Source organism: Oncorhynchus masou, chromosome 26, assembly GCF_036934945.1.
Source record: "Oncorhynchus masou masou isolate Uvic2021 chromosome 26, UVic_Omas_1.1, whole genome shotgun sequence".
In the NCBI taxonomy this organism is placed as follows: Eukaryota; Metazoa; Chordata; class Actinopteri; order Salmoniformes; family Salmonidae; genus Oncorhynchus; species Oncorhynchus masou.
In genome coordinates, this window is record NC_088237.1 from 2,057,668 (window position 1) to 2,081,979 (window position 24,312).

Below are 24,312 nucleotides of genomic sequence, written 5' to 3' on the forward strand. Positions count from 1 at the left end.
GGCATGTGGAGGCCACACACACTCCTGAGCCTCATTTTGACTTGTTTTAAGGACATTACATCAAAGTTGGATCAGCCTGTAGTGTGGTTTTCCACTTTAATTTTTAGTGTGACTCCAAATCCAGACATCCATGGGCTGATAAATTTGATTTCCATTGATAATTTGTGTGATTTTGTTGTCAGCACATTCAACTATGTAAAGAAAAAAGTATTTAATAAGAATATTTCATTCATTCAGATCTAGGATGTGTTATTTTAGTGTTCCCTTTATTTTTTTGAGCAGTGTATGTTTATTATACCTGTTTTTAAAATGTATTTGGAATATACAAAGACGTAATGAAATGGGTAAAGTACACGTTAGCTAGTCATTGTGAGTGAGGGTCTGTTTGTTTGTATGAGAACGACCATAGCCTATGTATGTGTGTATGTGTGTGTGTGTGTATATATATATATATATATATCTCTCTCAAACTCCACTATGACCAAGACCAAAGAGCTGTCAAAGGACACCAGAAACAAAATTGTAGATCTGCAATAGGTAAGCAGCTTGGTTTGAAGAAATCAACTGTGGGAGTATGTATGTATGGGTTTGCATTCTACACTATACCATTTTTATACATCTCAACACAGGCAGCATGCTTCCTCCAATCAGTCTACATTACAGGGAGCATCAAGGAGCTTGCTGGCTACAGCACCACTGCACCAAGCCCTGTCCCTTCTGCTCCTGCCTCAAGTGTTCATCTGCCCAAATATATTTGTGCAGGCATGGATGTGCCTAAGGGCCAAAAGGGCACAGCATGGAGGCGTTGCTGTGTTGTTTGCAAGATGAAGTCTCCCATCACATGCACAACATGCTCAGTGACCCTCTGCTTTACATCAGAAAGAGACTTATGGCATCAGCAGCAGAATATTGTCTAGAGTTTTAGCAAAGTCGGTGGGGTTATATGGCAAAGTGGGTGGGGGCTAGGGTCAGTTTGTTATAGTTGGAGTACTTCTTCTGATGAACACTGCTCTCTTTCTCTCCTTTCTCTCGGAGGACCTGAGCCCTTGGACCATGCTTCAGGACTACCAGCCATGATGACTCCTTGCTGTCCCCAGTCCAACCGGCCTTGCTGCTGTTCCAGTTTCAACTGTTCTGCCTGCGGCTATGGAACCCTAAACTGTTCATTTTTACTCGAGGTGCTGTCCTGCTGCACCCTCTACAACCACTGTGATCAACCCGGCACAGCCAGAAGAGGACTGGCCACCCCTCATAGCCTGGTTCCTCTAGGTTTCTTACTAGGTTTGTCTTTCTAGGGAGTTTTTCCTAGCCACCGTTCTTCTACACCTGCATTGCTTGCTGTTTGGGGTTTTTGGCTGGGGCTATATAAATAGATTTGATAGAGGACTGAGGGTCTTCCAAATATTTAAAGTGTGTAAATAGTTACCCATGTTATATATATTTATTTTTTCCCCATAAAAAAAAATGTAATTAAAAAAAAAAAAATGGGGGGTGTTGGAATACCATTTTGGCATTTTGTGTATAGTTATTTGTTTCAAAATGTATACCTTCACCAATGGTCACTTGGGTACATTTGCGCTACTTGTGTGGGACACCTGGGTGACTTCATAATAAATGTCATGGAGCACACTCATTTTGGAAGTTATCATTCTGAAAAAGTACTGTAGCCCTCTTATATTTTTCACTGAAATTGTCCCCATCATCCAATCTGAATGTTTGTTTTATCTTGTTCATTTAAGATAAAACAATGGAAAAAAAATGTTTTTTTATTTTTGTATCTAAACCAGATCTATTGTGTTATATCCTCATACATTCAATTCACATTTACAAACTTCAGAGTGTTTTCTTTCAAATGGTACCAATAATATGCATATCCTTGGTTTTGTGCCTGAACTACAGGCTGTTAGATTTGGGTATGTCTTCAGGCAGAAATTGCACAAAGTATGAGTACAAAGTAAAATTACCCCCCAAAATAAGAAAAAAATAACTAACTAATGAGCAGCAGTAAATTAATAATAGCGAAGATATATATAAAAATGGTACAGAGTCAATGTGCGGGGGCACCGGTTAGTCAAGGTAATTGAGGGCATATGTAAAGTTAGTGACTATACATACAGTTGAGTCAGTTTACATACACCTTAGCCAAATGCATTTTTTTTAAACTCAGTTTTCACAATTCCTGACATTTAATCTTAGTATAAATTCCCTGTCTTGGGTCAGTTAGGATCCACACTTTATTTTAAGAATGTGAAATGTCAGAATAATAGTAGAGAGAATGTTTTATTTCAGCTTTTATTTTTTTCATTACATTCAGGTCAGGGCTTTGATGGCCACTCCAATACCGACTGTTGTCCTTAAGCCATTTTGCGACAACTTTGGAAGTATGCTTGGGGACATTGTCCATTTGGAAGACCCATTTGCAACCAATCTTTAACTTCCTGACTGATGTCTTGAGGTGTTTCGTCAATATATCCACATGATTTTCCGTTCTCATGATGCCATCTATTTTGTAAAGTGCACCAGGCCCTCCTGCAGCAAAGTACCCCCACAACATGATGCTGCCACCGCCGTGCTTCACGGTTGGGATGATGTTCTTTGGCTTGCAAGCCTCACCCCTTTTCCTCCAAACATAACGATGGTCATTATGGCCAAACAGTTCTATTTTTGTTTCATCAGACAAGGACATTTCTCCAAAAAGTACGATCTTTCTCCCAATGTGCAGTTGCGAACCGTAGTCTGGCTTTTTTTATGGCGGTTTTGGAGCAGTGGCTTCTTCCTTGCTGAGAGGCCTTTCAGGTTATGTCAATATAGGACTCGTTTTACAGTGGATATAGATACTTTTGTAGCTGTGTCCTCCAGCATCTTCACAAGGTCTTTTGCGCACCAAAGTATGTTCATCTCTAGGAGACCGAACGCGTCTCCTTCCTGAGCAGTATGATGGCTGTGTGGTCCAATGGTGTTTATACGTGTGTACTATTGTTTGTACAGATGAATGTGGTACCTTCAGGCATTTGGAAGTTGCTCCCAAGGATGAACCAGACTTGTGGAGGTCAACATTTATTTTCTGAGGTCTTGGCTGATTTATTTTGATTTTCCCATGATGTCAAGCAAAGAGGCACTGAATTTGAAGGTTGGCCTTGAAATACATCCACAGGTACACCTCCAATTGACTCAAATGATGTCAATTAGCCTATCAGAAGCTTCTAAAGCCATGACATAATTTTCTGGAGGTTTCCAAGCAGTTTCATTAAGGGCTTTGTAAAGTAAGCATTTAACTGTGTGTTGTATTCGGCGCATGTAACGAATAACTTGATTTGATTAATACCAGCATATCAGTTTACTAACAAAAAAAATACATAATTGAGTTAATAAAGCCGCATACAAACATGGTCTCTTTTTTGTTTTCTGGAGTAAGGCAGCTCCAAAAAGCAGGTGTTCCAGCCTGGTTCAATGCTTTCAGTGGTGGTGGGGCAAGCCAGTAGAAAATACGAAGTGTTATGTCATGATTGGCTCAGTGTTCGGACACTACATCACCACCAAGTCTAAAGGTAAAACTTGGGTGCTGCTATAGAGTTACATTAGAAGTGCCCATCCAAGAAGGCTCAAGGTCATTGGCCACAGATAAAATTACATCAAATCAAGTTATATGTACAGCAGCTTTGATTGAACTGATCATGTCAACATAATACTTTAAAAATCCTGAATCAAGTCGACAATCTACTGGCAAATCCTTTTTAATCCTTGTTATATGAAGAGAAATAGATAAAACGTACTGGTGCTCATCGGCCATAAAGATTAGACAAGTTGGAAATCGCAAATTCAACAATGACTGGTTTGGAAGGAATCAGTGAGAGTGGCTGTGTGGTCCCAAATCTGGGAGTAAGGGTCTCTTTTCCAATTTTAAAATGATAAAACATTCAACATTGACCGTGCTGTCAATGAAGCATGATTTGTGCAGTGCTCAAAACAACTTAACTCAGAACTGCAAAAACTTCTGTGAGTTCAGGATGAACTCTCACTGGGAAAATATGTTTTGAATGGTCATCCAACCTCTTTCTAGAGCTACGACCTGAGGATCAATGACGTCATCATGATTCGACCTTGATTCCCCCCCGAGTTGACAGTTCTTTTGAAAGCACCATAAATCAAGAGAATACCGGACTTTGATGACAAAACTTGCCCGCCACACCACCTTCCTGTTCCAAGTCAGCACAGCACGAGGTGAGCCCAAAAATGTATTGTATGCTGCTGCATAAATTATGTAATATGCCAGAGAGATATGTATACTGTAGCTAAGAAAGTAATACTAAGTGTATGTTGTGTAATAAGATGTTCGTAGCCCATGTGCCTCACCCTAATAATTTAGTCCATTTACCCCTCTTAAATGTTGTCTATTGTTCTGACATGGTGGTGCACATGTAGCCTATAACCTGTTTTAGAGAAATTTAATCATTGAATATTGTAAGAGCTTTCATTGTCTGCCCCCTTTATTTACCCTACGGTTCTGACTTGGTGTACAGGGAGAATACTGTAATAACAGCCCTTGTTCTGTCGCTGTATATTTCAAAAGTGCTAAACAAATAGTTGATTATGTCCGTTCTAGCTCGCTCATTGATGTCTTAATCGAAATTACAGATTGCACCCAATACGTTTGTCGTCCCCTTATGCCATAGTTTGTACATCTAAATTGTCATTAGAAACCACATTTGTTTAAGCAAGTCAGCCATATCAGCTGTTTTTTTTAAAGGCAGTAAATGAGGCTGAATGAACTGTTTCACTGCAAGACAAGGTTCTGCTTATAGCCAAGTGTAGCAGTGGTAAGATGTTGGGACAGCTTTATGTGGGCCCTAACATTTTGTTGGCACCATTTGTCACCTTTATAGTGCAATAATGTATTGTTTAGTGTTGTTTAGTGGCTTTGCTGGCATGCATCACACTTTTTTTTTAGATTTACATGCTAAAATCATCACTGTATATATCCATACAAATGATGCCAGCTGATTCATGAGTTCGATGGGTTTCATGCCATTCGCTCCATTCCAACCATTATGAGCCGTCCACCCTTCAGCAGCCTCCACTGGTCAGGATTTATTTTCCGTAGGCCATTACACTTGATGGCTGGTTGCAAGTGACTGAGGGGCTTTTCTGCTGTCTGCGCTTTTTTTTTAAACCATGCAATCATCAAAGAAGGGGATGGATAGTCTTCAAAGGATTAAATACCCTCTCTCCTCACCAGCATCTAACTGCACACTCTACATGAGGACACTTATTGGCCAGCATGTGCATGCCATGCAGAGTGAGAGCCTGCTTGCGATTCGTCAGCATTCTCTGTACATCTAGAGAGTTAATGAACGGAGTCTAGCGCTTCTAATTGGAGGAGGTACCGTAGTCCGTTGTTGTATTAACAGAGTGTCAAAGAAATGAGAAAATTGCAGCCTCTTGCAATATGGATATTGCACGTCAATAATACAATTTCAAATCTGAATTTGATGAATGGTGCAGCGCTAACACGCTCTGGCCCTGACACACGTACAGTTCCAGTCAAAAATTTGGATACGAATACTCATTCAAGGGGTTTACTTTATTTTTACTATTTCTGTATTGTAGAATAATAGTGAATACATTAAAACTATGAAATAACACATGGAATAATGTAGTAACCAAAGTGTTCAATCTAAATACATTTTATATTCTTCTAAGTATCCAACCTTTGCCTTTTATTTTATTTAACGAGGCAGGTAAGTTAAGAACAAATTCTTATTTACAATGACGGCCTACCCCAGCCAAACACTAACCCGGATGACGCTGGGTCAATTGTGCGCCGCCCTATGTGACTCCCAATCATGGCCTGTTGCGATACAGCCTTGATGACAGCTTTGCAAACTCTTGGCATTCTCTCAACCAGCTTCACCTGGAATGGTTTTCCAACAGTCTTGAAGAAGTTCGCACATATGCTGAGCACTTGTTGGCTACTTTTCCTTTACTCTGCAGTGTTTCCTTCACCCTGGCGTATCGCTGCAGAATGCTGTGGTAGCCATGCTGGTTAAGTGTGCCTTGAATTCTAAATAAATCACAGACAGTGTCAACAGCAAAGCACCCCCACACCTCCTCCATGCTTCAAGTTTGGAACCACACATGCAGAGATCATCCACTCACCTACTCTGCGTCTCACAAAGACATGGTGGTTGGAAACAAAAATCTAAAACGTGGACTAAACAGACCATAGGACAGATTTCCACAGGTCTAAAGTCCACTGCTTGTGTTTCTTGGCCCTAGCAAGTCTCTTCTTACTATTGGTGTCCTTTAGTAGAGGCTTCTTCTCAGCAATTTGACCATGAAGGCCTGATTCACGCTGTCTCCTCTGAACAGTTGATTTTGAGATGCGTGTTACTTGAACTCTGAAGCATTTATTTGGCCTGCAATCTGAGGTGCAGTTAAATCTAATGATCTTACCTTCTGCTGCAGAGGTAACTGTGTCTTCCTTTCCTGTGTCAATCCTCATGAGAGCCAGTTACATCATAGCGCTTGGTTTTTGCGACTGCACTTGAAGAAACTTTCAAAGTTCTTGAAATGTTGGACAGTTGTTTCTCTTTGCTTATTTGAGCTGTTCTCGCCATAATATGGACTTGGTCTTTTACCAAATAGGGCTATCTTCTGTAATAAAATCCCTACCTTGTCACAACACAACTGATTGTCTGAAATGCATTAAGAATGAAAGAAATTCCACAAATGTACCAATAACAAGGCATAACTGTTAATTGAAATGCATTCCAGGTGACTACCTAATGTAGCTGGTTGAGATAATGCCAAGAGTGTGCAAACCTGTCATGAAGGTGGCTTCATTGAAGAATCTCAAATATATTTTGTTTTAACATTTTTTTGGTTACTACATGATTCCATTTGTGTTTTTTCATAGTTTTGATGTCTTCACTATTATTTGACAATGTAGAAAATAGTAAAAATAAATAAAACTCTGAAATGAGTAGTTGTGTCCAAACTCTTGACTGGCACTGTACATACTACACATGTACATACAAACATACAGTACCTACACAGTCTCTGATGGTTACATAATCTGCTCACTTGAACACACAAAAAACCTGCAGTCACTAGTGAATAGGCAGTCATGGTCGCTACTTCCACAAATCCACTGCAGTTCTTACTAAACAGTACTGTGAGAGCGCGAGCGGGCGAGAGAGAAAGAGAGGAAAAAAAGAGTTCTGGGTGGGCATGTTAGAGAAAAAGAGACTGCACAGGAGAAGAAATGGGACAATGAAATATAAATGGTATCCAGAGGAGATGACAGGAAGGGAACAAAAGGCAGGAGAGAGGGGGAGGCATGGTGAGAGAGTCAGTGTTCTGCTGTAGTGAGTCAGCAGTTGCGTGATCTTTCGGGTATGGGGGTCAGACAAATGCATTCTGGACTAACAACAAAAAAATGCCAGACTGCAGCTGAGCTCTTGAGCAGCAGCCCCCCCCTTACTACAATTGCACCATTTCACCTCCATCTACATTCTGAGCCGGGCAGTTACCTGGCTGAAGAGTCTCCTGAGCACAGCCCATCCCTGCAACACAGAGAAATTGAACTGTTTAAGATGAATTCAATATACAAGACAATGTTACTGTGTGTGTCAGTAGTCAGTCCTCCTAGATTAAAACTAATTCCATTGCCTAATGAGATGGTTTGCTTTGGAAGTAATGAGAAGCTTCAGCTCAATGAGATGCTGTGAGAGAATGACAAAGCATCTCTCTCTGACTCAGTTTCTCTCGCCCTCTGATACTCCCTTTCTCACCAATTCTCCTACCTCTATCCCACTTTCTAACGTCATCTCACTATCTGTGACTTGTTTGACTGGATAGTCTTCCTGCACTCTTCCTTTCATTTAATATTTATATATTATTCCTCTATATACTGTTACTTTATACAGTGTATTCGGAAAGTATTCAGACCCCTTAACTTTTTCAAAATTTTGTTACAGCCTTATTCTAAAATAGATTTTAAGATATGACAACAATTCATCAATATACACAGATACACACACAATACCCCATAAAGACAAAGTGAAAACAGGTTTTTAGAAATATTAAAGAACGCATTTTTAAAAAACGGAAGTAAATCATACCCAGTACAAAGTAAAAATCTGTCTTTCTGCCCCTGAACAAGGCAGTTAACCCACTGTTCCTAAGCCTTCATTGAAAATAAGAACTTGTTCTTAACTGACTTGCCTAGTTAAAAATAAAGGTAAAATAAAAAAATGAACTCCTGCGTTGTTTTGGCTGTGTACTTAGGGTTGATGTCGTGTTGGAAGATGAACGTTTGGCCCAGTCTGAGGTCCTGAGCGCTCTGGAGCAGGTTTTCATCAAGGATCTCTGTACTTTTCTCAGTTCATCTTTCCCTCAATCCTGACCAGTCTCCTAGTACCTGCCACATCATGATGCTGCCACCACGCTTAACCGTAGGGATGGTGCCCTGTTTCCTCCAGACGTGACACTTGTCATTCATGCCAAAGAGTTCAATCTTGGTTTCATTGACCAGAGAATCTTGTTTCTCATGGTGTGAGAGTCCTGAAGGTGCCTTTTGGCAAACTCAAATCGGGCTGTTGTACCTTTTACTGAGGAGTGGCTTTCGTCTGACCACTCTACCATAAAAGGCCTGATTGGTGGAATGTTGCAGAGATGGTTGTCCTTCTGGAAGGTTCTCCCATCTCCAGAGGAAATCTGGAGCTCTGTCAGAGTGACCATCGGGTTCTTGGTCACCTCTCTGACCAAGGCCCTTCTCCCCCGATTGCTCAGTTTGGCCTGGCGGCTAGCTCTAGGAAGAGTCTTGGTGGTTTCAAACCTCCCATTTAAGAATGATGGAGGCAACTGTGTTTTTGGGAAGTTTCAATGTTGCAGAATTTTTTGGGTACCCTTCCCCAGATCTGTACCCCGACACAATCCTGTCCCTTAGCTCTACGGACAATTCCTTCGACCTCATGGCTTGGTTTTGCTTCTGACATGTACTGTCAAGTGTGGGACCTTAGACAGACAGGTTTGTGCCTTTCCAAATCATTTCCAATCAATTGAATGTACCACAGGTGGGACTCCAATCAAGTTGTAGAAACATTTCAAGGATGATCAATGAAAACAGGATGAACCTGAGCTCAATTTCAAGGGTCATATCAAAGGGTCTGAATACTCATGTCAATAAGGTTTCTGTTTTTATAAATTAGCAAACATTTAAAAATATGTTTTAGCTTTGTCATTATGGAGTATTGTGTGTAGATTGATGTGGATTTATTTGTAATCAATTTTCAAATAAGGCTGAAAATGTGGAAAAGGTCAATGGGTCTAAATACTTACTGAATGCAGTGTATATTATCTGTAAATCCATAGGCTAACTTACAGGCCGCAATAAATACACTAGATTGGAAATCTCTACCTAGCAATCCCTGCTGGGTGTGTGTGTGTGTGTGTGTGTGTGTGTGTGTGTGTGTGTGTGAATATCAACAACAGTAGCCAGAATAACAGAATCAACCCACCGGTCAGAGAAATATGAGTCAATGAAATCATGTGTTCGCTTCTTGGCCCTGGGAATAAAAAACAAAAAGTGATGTTAGCTAATAAAAAATAAATACAGTGGATGGTACTTTACTTAAATTCTTGTCATGTTCTGGAAACAGATCAAAGAAAATACCTCTTTACAACCATGATAATGTGCAACAAAACAAAGCAGTGGTGTGTGTGTACTCGAGCAAACAATGCAGTTGTGTGTGTGTGTGTGTGTGTGTGTACTTGAGCAAACAGAAAAAAAGTGTGTAACAGCTCACCCTGGGGTCCACTTGTTGGCATCCTGGTTGCGTCCCTGGTCAATCATAGTTGGCGTGTGTGTGCAGGGGGTACCTATGAGGATATTCCCTGTGTGAGAAACTCTCTCTGCTGTGCTGATGATCTACACAGAAAATAAATAAGAAAGAGGGGTGCATCAGATTGCAGGCTCATGTTCATTTGGGTACATCATAGCAAAAATGTTGCGCAATGGACATGATTGAACAGATGCAAGGATGTCAGGTGATTCAAAGAATATTGGTAGCCAGGGTGCTGTTCATTACGCACCAAATAAAGAAAAAAAAGGAAAGGGCAACCTGGACTCATCCAATATGAAGAGTTTATTTTCGTTTTCAGTTTCAAAACATATTCTGTTTGACGCCCTAATGAACACTATCCAGGTGAATCATTGAGAACAGTTTCTTTGCCAAGAAGTGGGCGATTCTCTTGTGTGGTGACTGAGCATGGAGCAGGTTGGGTGTAATATTTGAGAGTCCTGCTATGCAGAAGTGTCTCGAAGCCAGAGCCGAACAAAAGAGACGAGGTGAGATCAGATGGATGCAGCAGAGTGCTAATAAATACCCCCAGCTAATTATAGTAAGCTCGTCACAGTCTGTAGCCTCCCACACACTGTTGTTTCTTCTCTCGGCCAGGCCTTTCTTTTACACTTCAACACACTGGCTGCCACAAATGCAAGAGGATGGGAGACCTGGGGTGTATTCATTAACACCCACCGTAGCAAAACACTTTGCAATGGAAAACGTTTTGAATTGAAAACGAGAATTTGAAATTGGACAAATTCAGACAATGTTGTTTTCTTTGGTACCTGGGGAATACACCTCTAATCATCGACTTAACTACGAAGAAAAAAAGAACCCCAACAGAGGGCTTTCATGAATAAAAAAAATCTGCAGCAGGGCTCAATTTCAGTGAACTTAAAATTATAGTGGGCTGATAAGAAAAAAGCCAATTTACTAGTCTAAAGGCTCAACTCAATCATACTTACAGTGCATTCGGATAGTATTCTGACCGCTTGACTTAAATATTTAGTTGTATTCTTTTTTTTTTCACCCTAATATCGTGATATCCAATTGGTAGTTAGTCTTGCCTCATCGCTGCAACTCCTGTACGGACTCGCGAGTGGCGAAGGTCTAGAGTCATGTGTCCTCCGAAACATGATCCTGCCAACTGCACTGTTTCTTGACACACTGCTTGCTTAACCCGGAAGCCAGCCGCACCAATGTGTCAGAAGAAACGCCATACAAGTGGGGACCTTGGCGTGCATGCACTCGGCCTGCCACAAGCAGTCGCTAGAGCGCAATGGACCAAGGACATCACAGGGATCGAACCTGGGTCTGTAGTGACAACTCTCGGGAGGCCCAGACCCATTGAATTTTTATACATTTTGTTTTACGTTACAGCCTTATTCTTAAATAGTTTCTCACCTCATCAATCAACACACTATATCCCATAAAGACAAAGCAAAATTTGTTTTTTAGTTTTTTTTTGGCAAAAACAGCAATATCACATTTACATAACTATTCAGACCCTTCACTCAGTACTTTATTGAAGCCTCTTTGACAGCTATTACAGCCTCAAGTCTTCTTGAGTATGATGCTACAAGCCTGGTACACCTGTATTTGGGGAGCTTATCCCATTCTTCTCTGCAGATCCTCTCAAGCTCTGTCATGTTGGATGGGAGTGTCACTGCACAGCTATTTTCAGGTATCTCGAGAGATGTTCAATCGGGTTCAAGTCCGAGCTCTGGCTGGGCCATTCAATGACATTGTCTTGGCTGTGTGCTTAGGGTCGTTGTCCTGTTACAAGGTGAACCTTCGACACAGTCTGAGGTTCTGAGCACTCTGAAGCAGGTTTTCATCAAGGATCTCTTGGTGGTTTGCTCCTTTCATCTTTGCCTCGATCCTGGCTTGTCTCCCTGCCGCTGACAAACATCCCCACAGCATGATGCTGCCACCACCATGCTTGACCGTAGGGATGGTGCCAGGTTTCCTTCAGACATGACGCTTAACATTCAGGCCAAAGAGTTCAATCTTGGTTTCATTGACCAGAGAATCTTGTTTCTCATGGCCGGAGAGTCTTTTGGCAAACTCCAAGCGGGCTGTCATGTGCCTTTTACTGAGGAGTGGCTTCCGTCTGGACCCAACATAAAGGCCTGATGGGTGGAGTATTGCAGAGATGGTTGTCCTTCTGGAAGATTCTTCCATCTCCACAAAGGAACTCTAGAGCTCTGTCAGAGTGACCATTGGGTTCTTGGTCACCTCCCTGACCAAGGCCCTTTTCCCCAGATTGCTTAGTTTGGCATTGCAGCCAGCTCAAATGGTCTTGGTGGTTCCAAACTTCTTCCATTTAAGAATGATGAGGTCACTGTGTTCTTGAGGACCTTCAATGCTATAGAAATGTTTTGGTACACTTCCCCAGTGGTGTAAAGTACTGAAGTAGATCTTTAAAGTATTTTTTACTTAAGTCGCAGCTGTACTTAGCTATTTATATGTTTGACTACTTTTACTTCACTACATTCTTAAAGAAAATAATGTACTTTGTACTCCATACATTTTCTCTGACACCAAAAAGTACTAGTTATCAAGAGATTATCACTGCTCATCCCCTACAGCATCTGATTTGACAAACTTGCTAAACACAAATGCTTCATTTGTGTGTTGGAGTGTGCCCTTGACTGCACTCCCCCTCCCCCCAAAAAATGTCTCAACTGGTTTGCCTAAGGAATTTGAAATGATTTATACTTTTACTGGGATAATTAAGTATATGTCAAATCAAATACTTAGAGACTTTTATTCAAGTAGTGTTTTACTGGGTCATTTTCACTTTTACCTGAGCCATCTTCTGTTAAGGTATCTTTACTTCTACTCAAGTATGAGAATTAGGTACTTTTTCCACCACTGCCCTTGCCCAGATCTGTGCCTCGACAATGCAGTCTCAGAGGTCTACGGACAATCCTTCGACCTCTGTGCATGTCAGAGCAAAAAAAACAAGCTATGTCAAGTGTGGGACCTTATACAGACAGGTGTGTGCCTTTCTAAATTGAATTTACCATAGGTGGACTCCAATCAAGTTGTAGAAAGGATGATTAATGGAAACAGGATGCACCTGAACTTTTATTTTTAATAAATGTGAAAAGGTTTCTAAAACCTTTCACTTTGTCATTATGGGACATTGTGTGTAGATTGCTGAGGATTTTTGTTTATTTAATCTATTTTAGAATAAGGCTGTAACATAAAATGTGGAAAAACTCAAGGGGTCTGAATACTTTCCATAAGCACTGTATATGTATGTGTGCACTGTATACACACACACACACACACACACACACACACACACACTAAAAAAAATCAAAGTTGATCATTTTAAAAAGGCTAGTTGATCATTAGAAAACCCTTCTGCAATTATGTTGGCACAGCTGAAAACGGTTGTTCTGATTAAAGAAGCAATAAAACTGGCCTTCTTTAGACTAGTTAACGGCAGGGTAGCCTAGAGGTCAGAGCGTTGGACTAGTAACCGGAAGGTTGCAAGTTCAAACCCCCGAGCTGACAAGGTACAAATCTGTCGTTCTTTGTTCTTATTAACTGACTTGCCTAGTTAAATAAAAGATTTAAAAAAATAAAAAATCTGGAGCATCAGCATTTGTGGGTTCAATTACAGGCTCAAAATGGCCAGAAACAAGACCTCTCTTCTGAAACTCTATTCTTGTTCTGAGAAACTAAGGCTATTCCATGCAAGGAATTGCCAAGAAACGGAAGACCACGTACAGCGCTCCCTTCACAGAACAGCACTAACTGGCTCTAACAAGAATAGAAGGAGTGGGAGGCCCCGGTGCACAACTGAGCAAGTGGACAAGTACACTAGAGTGTCTAGTTTGAGAAACAGACACCTCACAAGTCGTCAACTGGCAGCTTCATTAAATAGTACCGCAAAACTGTCGTTCTACCCCTGAACAGGCAGTTAACCCACTGTTCTTAGGCCGTCATTGAAAATAAGAATTTGTTCTTAACTGACTTGCCTAGTAAAATAAAGGTAAAATAAATAAATAAAAAACACCAGTCTCAAAGTCAACAGTGAAGAGGCGACTCCGGAATGCTAGCCTTCTAGGCAGGATTCCTCTGTCCAGTGTCTGTGTTCTCTTGCCCATCTTAATCTTTAATTTATATATTAGCCAGTCTGAGATATGGCTTTTTCTTTGCAACTCTGCCTAGAAGACCAGCATCCCAGAGTCACAGCTTTACCGTTGACATTGAGACCAGTGTTTTGCGGGTACCATTTAATGAAGCTGCCAGTAAAGGGTATAAACACGGTTTTCCATGCTAGTTCAATGAACCATAAACAATTAAATGAACATGCACCTATGAAACGGTCGTTAACTTCACGAGGGTAGGGGGCAGCATTTGGAATTTTGGATGAAAAACATGCCCAAATTAAACTGCCTGCTACTCAGGCCCAGAAGCTATATGCATATAATTAGTAGATTTGGATAGAAAACACTCTGAAAAACACTCAGGTTCCAAAACTGTTCAAATAATGTCTGTGAGTATAACAGAACTGATATGGCAGGAGAAAACCAGAGGAAAATCCAACCAGGAAGTACTATTAGGCTGTTTTTCCATTGAAAGCCTATCCACCATACAAAGACTTTCGGACCCAGTTTACGATCTCTGTGGCTTCCTCTACATGTGGCAAGTCTTTAGGCATTGTTTCAGGCTTTTACTCTGAAAAATGAGGGAGATACAGCACTTTCAATGAGAGGCCAGTGGAAATTTCCAGACATGAGCCCAGCGTGTGATCGGGAGCGCGCATTTCTTGTTTACCTTTTCTATTGACAAAGCTTTTGTCCCGTTGAAATATTATTGATTATTTATGGGGGAAAAAACCTGAGAATTGATTTTAAACATCGTTTGACATGTTTCTACTAACTTTTATTGTACTTTTTGACTTTGTCTTGATGTTAAGAGCGCACATTGTGCCTTTAGATTTCTGAACTAAACGCACCAACAGAAGGTTTTTGGACATAAAGAGGGACATTATCGAACAAAACAAACATTTATAGTCTAACATGGAGACCTGGGAGTGCCACCAGATGAAGATCAAAGGTTAGTGATTCATTTTAGCGCTATTTCTGACTTTTGTGACACCTCTCCTTGGTTGGAAAATGGCTGTATGGTTTTCTGTGACTAGGCGCGGACTTAAATCGCATGGTGTGCTTTCTCCGTAAAGCCTATTTGAAATTGGACACTGTGGTTGGATTTACAAGAAGTTTATCTTTAAAATGGTGTATAATACTTGTATGTTTGAGGAATTTTAATTATGGGATTTCTGTTTTGAATTTGGTGCCCTGCAATTTCACTGGCTGTTGTCGAGGTGGGAAGCTAGCGTACCAGAGAGGTTAAGACACTAACAGCTTACAGACGGTAGACAATTAAGATCAGTTATGAAAACTTTGGACACTAAAGAGGCCTTTCTACTGACTCTGAAAAACACCAAAAGAAAGATGCCCAGGGTCCCTGCTCATCTGCGTGAACATGCCCGAGGCATGCTGCAATGAGGCATGAGGACTGCAGATGTGGGCAGGGCAATAAATTGCAATGTCCGTACTGTGAGACAACTAAGACAGCGCTACAGGGAGACAGGACAGACAGCTTATCGTCCTCACAGTGGCAGACCGCGTTTAACCCCTGCACAGGATCAGTACATCTGAAAATCACAACTGCGGGACAGGTACAGGATGGCAACAACGACTGCCCAAGTTACCCCAGGAACGCACAATCCTTCCATCAGTGCTCAGACGGTCCGCAATAGGCTGAGAGAGGCTGGACTGAGGGCTTGTTGTAAGGCAGGTCCTCACCAGACATCACCAGCTACAAAGTCACCTATTGGCACAAACCCACTGTCGGTGGACCAGACTGGGAAAAAGTGCTCTTCAATGACAAATATATTTAGATTTGTTTAACACTTTTTTGGTTACTACATGATTCCATATGTGTTATTTCATAGTTTTGATGTCTTCACAACTATGCTACAATGTAGAAAATAGTACAACATAAAGAAAAACCCTGGAATGAGTAGGTGTGTCCAAACTTTTTACTGTGTCGGCTGGGTATACTTAACGCACTGAGACAAAAAAAGGGCTTTATAAAATAGATTTGATTAATACATTTGTACAAAACACTCACCATCTGGGTCCTCACATTGGCATTGACTGCTCCTAGTGTGATATTTGTTGCTGGGCTGTCGTCGGACGGCATCACAAGTGATATATTGCCTGAAAAACATGTTAACGGGATAAACTATTTGAAGTGTTCCTCATTGGGCAAAAAATATCCAATGTCTGCCTACACAAATGTATATTTCACCAATTGATAAAGAAAGATTATCCAATTGGTTTAGTAAGGTTTTAAAGAAGCATTGTTTTATGCCTGGTTTTTGGGTTCCATTCCCACTGAGGGCACCCATATGAAAAAAATTATGCATTCATGACTAAGTTGCTTTGGATAAAAGCATCATTATATTATTATATCGATATCAGCAAGGCATATGTGATATTGGTGTCCTTCCTGTTAACCTACAACATTATGTAAAAACCCACATGCATTACTGTTCCTGCATGCACAACAATTTGGTTTTGTACACCAGCTTCAAACTGCTGAAAATACAATATTTTTGGTTATGGACAAGAAGTTTCACAGAAGTTTAGACGGTACAATGATTCTCTACACTACACTTGTTTGTCGATTTCTGTATAGTGTATCTTTAAATTAGCCACTGATGGGACTTTGTGGATGGTTGCCACTTTCCATTGCAATTAAATTCAAACTGGTTTAGTAGGTTTCATTCACACCTGGCCCAACGGTCTTGAAAGTACCCAGAGCCGTGGAAGTGAACGGAAGAGTGCACATTCACACAGTTGTAAGGAGTTGTTCCTAACCACATGACCTGATCGGCAAATGTAGCTTTTTTTTTCTCTCCATAGGGCAGTGATTTGAATTAAAATGTTAATAACTTGGAGCATGACATAAAATGTTGAAAAAGCAGTATGTTACTTTGCAGCCTTACTCTAAAATTGATTAAATAAAGCATTTCCTCATCAATATACAGACACACACACAAATATCCCATAATGACAAAGTGAACAGGTTAGAAATTTTAGCAAAATTTTAAAAAGAAAGAAAAGAAAAACAGAAGTACCTTATTTACATAAGTATTCAGACACTTTGCTATGAGATTCGAAATTGAGATCACGTGCATCCTGTTTCCATTGATGGTCCTTGTTTTTATAACTTGAAGTCCACCTGTGGTAAAATCAATTGATTGGACATGATTTGGAAAGGCACACCTGTCCATATAAGGTCCCACATGAGGTTGAAGGAATTGTCTGTAGAGCTCCGAGACAGGATTGTGTCGAGCCACAGATCTAGGCAAAGGTACCAAAACATCTCTGCAGCATTGAAGGCCGCCAAGAACACAGTGGTCTCCATCATTCTTAAACGGTAGAAGTTTGGAACCACCAAGACTCTTCCTAGAGCTGGCCACCCAGCCAAACAGCAATCATGGGGAAAGGGCCTTGGTCAGGGAGGTGACCAAGAACCCGGAGGTCACTGACAGAGCTCCAGAGTTCCTTTGTGTAGATGGGAGAACCTTCCAGAAGGACAACCATCTCTGCAATACTCCACCCATCAGGCCTTTATGGTAGAGTTGCCAGACAGAAGCCATAGCGGCAGGGACTGGGAGATGAGTCAGGATCGAGGGAAAGATAAAGAGCAAAAAACAGAGATCTTTGATGAAAACCTGCTCCAGAATGTTCACCTTCCAACAGGACAACAAACCTAAGCACACAGCCAAGACAATGCAGGAGTGGCTTCAGGACAAGTCTGAATGTCCTTGAGTGGCCCAGCCAGAGCCCAGACTTGAACCGGATTCAACATCTCTGGAGAGAGCAGCGATGCTCCCCATTCAACCTGACAGAGCTTGAGAGGATCTGCAGAGACTCCCCAAATAAAAGTGTGCCAAGAAGACTTGAGGCTGTAATCTCTGCCAAAAGGTGCTTCAACAAATGTACTGAGTAAAGGGTCTAAATAATAAGTGTGTTATCAGTTTCTGTTTTATACATTTGCAAAAATGTCTAAAAACCTATTTTTGCTTGGTCATTATGAGGTAGTGTGTGCAGATTGATTCAATTGCTTTTTAGAGTAAAGTTAACATAACAAAATGTTGAAAAACTCAAGGGATCTGAATAATTTCCGAATGCACTGTATATACAAAAGACGCCCCTTCAAATTAGTGGATTCGGCTATTTGAGCCACGCCCGCTGTTGACAGATGTATAAAATCGAGGACACAGCCATGCAATCCCCATAGACAAACATTAGCAGTAGAATGGCCTTACTGAAGAGCTCAGTGACTTTCAACATGGCACAGTCATAGAACGCCACCTTTCCAACAAGTCAGTTCGTAAAATTTCTGCTCTGCTAGAGCTTCCCCGGTCAACTGTAAGCGTTGTTATTGTGATGTGGAAACATCTAGGTGCAGCAAAAGGCTCAGTAGCGAAGTGGTAGGCCACACAAGACAACAGAACGGGACCGCCGACTGCTGAAGCGCGCAGCGTGTTCAAATCATCTGTTCTCGGTTGCAACACTCACTACAGAGTTCCAAACTGCCTCTGGAAGCAATATCGGCACAAGAACTGTTCGAGAGCTTCATGAAATGGGTTTCCATGGCCGAGCGGCCGCACACAAGCCTAAGGTCACCATGCGCAATGCCATGCATCGGCTGGAGATGTGTAAAGCTCGCCGCCATTCGATATGGGGATAGTGGAAACGCGTTCTCTGGAGTGACAAATCACGTTTCACCAACTGGCAGTCTGATGGATGCCAGGAGAACGCTACCTGCTCCAATGCATAGTGCCAACTGTAAATTTTGGTGGAGGAGGAATAATAGTCTGGCCCTGTTTTTCATGGTTCGGGCTAGGCTCCTTAGTTCCAGTGAAGGGAAACGTTAATGCTATAACATACAGTGACATTCTAGATTATTCTGTGCTTCCAACTTTGTGGCATCAGTTTGGGGAAGGCCCTTTCCTGTTTAAGCATGACAATGCCCTCATGCACAAAGCGAGACCCACACAGAAATGGTTTATTGAGATCGGTGTGGAAGAACTTGACTGGGCTGCACAGAGCCCTGACCTCAACACCCTTTTGGGATGAATTGGCACTCCGACTGTGAGCCAGGCCTAATCGCCTAGCATCAGAGCCCGACCTCACTAATGCTCTTGTGCCTGGATGGAATCAAGTCCCTGTAGCAATGTTCCAAAATCTAGGGAAAGCCTTCCCAGAAGAATGGAGGCTGTTACAGCAGTAACTCCATGTCAATGCCCATGATTTCGTAATGAGAAGTTCGATGAGCAGGTGTCCACATATTTCTGGACACCTGCTCATCGACAGAGTAAAGAAAGATTAACAAACACACTAAGTAGAAGATTTTTGGCAGGATGTGGATGAAACCCCTCCCCAATCATACGACTCCTACCCACACAAACAATCCTCAACTAGTGTACACCGTGAATGCCCCATCACCTACAGCCTTCCATTATTAGAAGTGGGACTAGCACTACAGCCTAGGACTTTGAGCTGTTCTGTTTTTCTGGGATATCGAGCACCCTGTGCAACTGAGTCCTGGATTTCCTGGCGTGCCGAAAAAGCGAGGTAACAACAACTCCACTACGCTGACCCTCAGCACGGGGGCCTCACAAGGGTGTGTACTCCGCTCCCTCCTGAACTCCCTGTTCAGTGTTCGCCCATGACTGCATGGCCACGCACGTCTCTAACACAATCAAGTTTGCAGACGACAACAGTGGTTGGCCTGATTACCAACAATGACAAGAACGCATACAGGGAGAAGTTGAAGGTCCTGGCGGAGTGGTGCCAGGAAAATAACCAAACCCTCAAAGTCAACAAAACAAAGGAGCTGATCATAGAGTTCAGGAGACAGCAGAGGGAGCATGACCCCATCGACGAGGCCGCAGTGGAGGGTGAAAAGCTTCAAGTTCTTCGGTGTGCACATCACTGACAAAATGAAATGGTCCATCCACACAGATAGTGTGGTGACGGAGGCGCAAAAGCGCCTCTTCAACCTGCACCACTGAGAGCATCCAGTCGGGCTGTATCACTGCCTGGTACGGCAATTGCACAGTCAGCAACCGCAGGGCAGTCCAGAGGGTGGTGAGGTCTGCCCAACGCATCACTGGGGGCATACTGCCTGCCCTACAGGACATCTACAGCACCCAGTGTCATAGAAAGACCATATACTGGCCATAATGTCTATATACACACACATTATATACATACAATATATTTATATTCCAAACTCCGACATTGCTTGTTCTAATATTTATATATTTCTTAATTCCCTTCGTCTTTTCGGGTTTGCGTATATTTTTTTGTAATGTTAGGTATTACTGCACTGTTGGAGTTAGGAACATAAGCATCTCTCTACACTTGCAATAACATCTGCAAAATATATGTAAGCAACGATAAAATTTGACCACCTGACAAGGAACAACTCTGGGCCCTGGTTATAGGCAATTATATTTGAAACACCCCAGGCCCTACTAGCTTCATCCAGTGAAGTCCAGGATGGAGGCGGGCTGGTCCAGTGCCAGGCAGCAGGGTCAGGGTGTGTCGGTGGTGCCTTGCGCCTTCATCAGGCCCAACAGAAAGGAGGGCCCCAACCTTTCCCAGTCTCAACACTGGAATGTGGCCACCACGCTCTCCTTTAAGGCACAACAATGAGGAAGGGCTGCTTCATTAGAATAAAGCTGAGCATCTGTCGCTCTCCCCCTTTTTGACTCAAAAATATTAGGAACACACACGCAACAGACTTACTAAAAACATGAGGTTTCATGGATTGCTTTAAAATGAATTTAAAAAAAGCTGATTTCAGTGGTGCTAGGAGAGAAACATCACACACCTAGAGTCACTTAGGCCTTCGTATATTATAATGACCTGATAAGGTGCTTACAGGTAGAATGCAAGGTCCATTTAAATATTAGATGTAGAGGGGAGTTATCTTTGGAACTTGGGCTTGTATCTCAAAATGCAAAAACACCACTTTCCTGAGGATTTTTAAATCAATGATCTCATGCTTGTCTTCAATATTATTGACGTTCTTGCTGGTGCACCGTCCCTTCTCGTGCGATACATTACTCAATTGTTTTGGTTATTAGAAAGGGAGATACCGAGTCAGTTGTACAACTGAATGCGTCTTCCGCATTTAACCCAAACCCTCTGAATCAGAGGTGAGGGGGCTGCCTTAATCGACATCCACATTTTAATACAACAGAAAACTGCCATTACAGGCTAAACTAAAACAAAAACGCACACACTTTGTGCAACTACATTCAAGCAAACCCCAGAGGGCAACAAAACATAAAACATCACATTAAGTGCCCAGTAATCAGAGATTCAGAAAAAAACTCAATAACCGCAATCAAACCTTAAAATTAAGCTATGATAAATGAACACGATGTTCACTCAGAAAGGAACACAGCCTAACCACATAGGCAGAACTAGCAAACTACATATTTGTGTAAGAGTCCAGACTAACAATTGGGAGAACAGGAGGCAAGTGCGTTAAGTCACTAAAAGTTGCTAAAAATCATCTTGCTATTGCCGTTGGAACCAGCAACTCTTGTTTACCTGTCTCTCTGCAGAAGGGAACCAGCAAGACCTCCATGGCTCCCTCTCCCCGTTTCTCAGTCCCAGCTAGAGTGTGACGACCAGTCTTGCCTAACCCCCACAAACATTAAGCTAGCGAGCAACTTCCAGTAGGACAGAGGAGAGGAGGGAGGTAGTGAGTCTCTTTACTGGCCCAGAACAGTGTCTCGACCCTCCCCTTCCCCTGCTCTTGGCAAGTTGGCTAATCCGCGACACACAACCAATCCCATTACGTCTAAACAAGACGTAGAGAGAAGAGAAGGAAAAAGGCACATTCATTTACTTGAAGAGCACGTGCCTCTCAGCACCTCGTGTAGCCTGGGATCCAGCGCCCCCCTCACAAATGCGCTCTCCCTATTTTGTTACCAGCCAATGGAAACTTGAGAGCCCCTGCCAGGCGAGTGCAGAGGAAGTCCACCTGCCTTCCCTCCAGACAATGTGTGAACACCACATTTCACTGAGCGAATGCCTGGCCTAGGAAGACCGCCACCGATGCACACACACACCCTCCCCAAAGGCATGACCATCTCCATGTAATGCTGCTCTCTGGTCGACAGGGAGAGACACTGTGTGGATGGATGATTGCTTATTCTAGCCTGCCTGGTCTGGGAAGGGGGTTGAACAGAGAACGCCTCCAGTCAGCGTCTGTAGTCTGTCTTGTATCAAATGTAGAAAAAAAAAAAAAAGTCACTGTTCAAAAGAATACCTAAACTAAAACTAGGCAAACTGTGGATGCAAATAATAGCCTATGTAGGCTGCACAATATTAAAATAATTGAATTGAGTCATACTGTGCACATTTCCAAAGGTATTATTTCCACATTTTGTGGCCAATCAGAGCATTTACACACACTAGCTTCAAATCTACACAATGCAAATCCCTCTTATAATTAAGTACAGTAGGACCTCAGTCCTGAATAGAGGTCATTCAGAATACTGAAATGTTTGACTTTGAAACCTAATCACAGGATTTGAGTTGCATAATTAACCCATATTACACCTGTAATCTAACATTTTGCCAGTAGTGTATTCACTAGGAACCAAACAAAAGCAAACGGGACAAAATGGAGAGGGCCCCACCTGAGTTTGTCTAATGAGAAACTGCAGTTTTCATTGCAGCGTTCTGTTCCAAAATGTTTTTCTACAGTTTGCACTAATGAATACACCGCTGATATGTTTTTAGCACAAGAAAGCAATGTTAACATTTGCATGTACCAAGTCTTGCGTTGCCATATCTCCAAAATCATGTCACGGTCACGTCTCCCTTGAAAGTCTGGAGAATTTTGTATTATACCGTTTTCCGACAGGGTAGGACACATTTGTATAAACTTGTTCCCATATGCTAACTAAACTCAGCAAAAAAAAAAAAAAAAAAAAAAGTCCTCACTGTCAACTGCGTTTATTTTCAAAGTTAACATGTGTAAATATTTGTATGACCATAAGATTCAACAGACATGAACTGAGCAAGAGCCACAGACATGTGACGAACAGAAATGGAATAATGTGTCCCTGAACAAAAGGGGAAGGGGAGCTCAAAAATAGAGGTCAATCGATTATTATTTAATGCCAATACCGATACAGATTATTGGAAGACCAAAATAGCCGATACCGATTATTCGGCTGATTAAAAAAAAATGTATTTGTAATAATGACAATTACAACAATACTGAATTAACACTTATTTTAACTTAATATAATACATCAATAAAATCAATTTAGCCTCAAGTAAATAATGAAACATGTTCAATTTGGTTTAAATAATGCAATAGTGTTGAAGAAAGTAAGTGCAATATGTGCTATGTAAGAAAGCTAACGTTTCAGTTCCTTGCTCAGAACATGAGAACATATGAAAGCTGGTGGATCCTTTTAACATGAGTCTTCAATATTCCCAGGTAAGAAGATTTAGGTTGTAGTTATTATAGGACTATCTCTCTATACAATTTGTATTTCATTAACCTTTGACTATTGCATGTTCTTATAGGCACTTTAGTATTGCCAGTGTAACAGTATAGCTTCCGTCCCTCTCCTCGCTCCTCCCTGGGCTCGAACACAACGACAACAGCCACCACATCGAAGCAGCGTTACCCATGCAGAGCAAGAAAAACAACCACGAAAGTGCTGTTTGAATGAATGTTTACACGCCTGCTTCTGCCTACCACCACTCAGTCAGATACTTAGATACTTGTATGCTCAGTCAGATTATATGCAACACAGGACACGCTAGATAATATCTAGTAATATCATCAACCATGTGTAGTTAACTAGTGATTATGATTTTTTTTTATAAGATAAGTTTAATGCTAGCTAGCAACTTACCTTGGCTTACTGCATTTGCGTAACAGGCAGCCTCCTTGTGGAATGCAACGAGAGAGAGGCAGGTCGTTATTGCGTTGGACTAGTTAACTGTAAGGTTGCAAGATTGGGTCCCCCGAGCTGACAAGGTGAAATTCTGTCTTGACGATTTTCAAGTTTTCATAACAATCGGTAATCAGCATTTTTGGACATTGATTACGGCCAATTACATTGCACTCCACGAGGAGACTACGCGGCAGACCGACTACCTTCTACGCGAGTGTAGCAAGAGCCAAGGTAAGTTGCTAGCTGGCATTAAACGTATCTGGTAAAAAAAACGATCAATCTTAACATAATCACTAGTTAAACTAGTAATATCAACCATGTGTAGTTATCTAGCTTGTCCTGCGTATATAATCGATGCGGTACCTGTTAATTTATCATCGAATCACAGCCTACTTCGCCAAACGGGTGATGATTTAA

General features: G+C 41.7%; 1 protein-coding gene across 6 annotated transcripts in view; it reads right to left on the bottom strand.

Annotated features, from left to right (window-relative positions):
• tfdp2 (transcription factor Dp-2) overlaps positions 1 to 24,312 on the bottom strand; it is a 55,917-nt gene that overhangs the window by 20,133 nt on the left and 11,472 nt on the right. For 3 of the 6 annotated variants that reach the window (XM_064938097.1, XM_064938096.1, XM_064938099.1), the window contains exons 1-5: positions 21,521 to 22,038; positions 16,008 to 16,096; positions 9,810 to 9,931; positions 9,522 to 9,569; positions 7,533 to 7,565 (exon numbers count right to left, since the gene is read on the bottom strand). In XM_064938097.1, the coding sequence (XP_064794169.1) occupies positions 7,533 to 7,565; positions 9,522 to 9,569; positions 9,810 to 9,931; positions 16,008 to 16,096; positions 21,521 to 21,557 (329 nt within the window). In that variant the 5' untranslated portion in view covers positions 21,558 to 22,038. Of the gene's footprint in view, positions 1 to 7,532; positions 7,566 to 9,521; positions 9,570 to 9,809; positions 9,932 to 16,007; positions 16,097 to 21,520; positions 22,039 to 24,312 lie in introns of those variants that run through there. The other 3 variants (XM_064938098.1, XM_064938100.1, XM_064938101.1) reach the window with 3 other exon arrangements.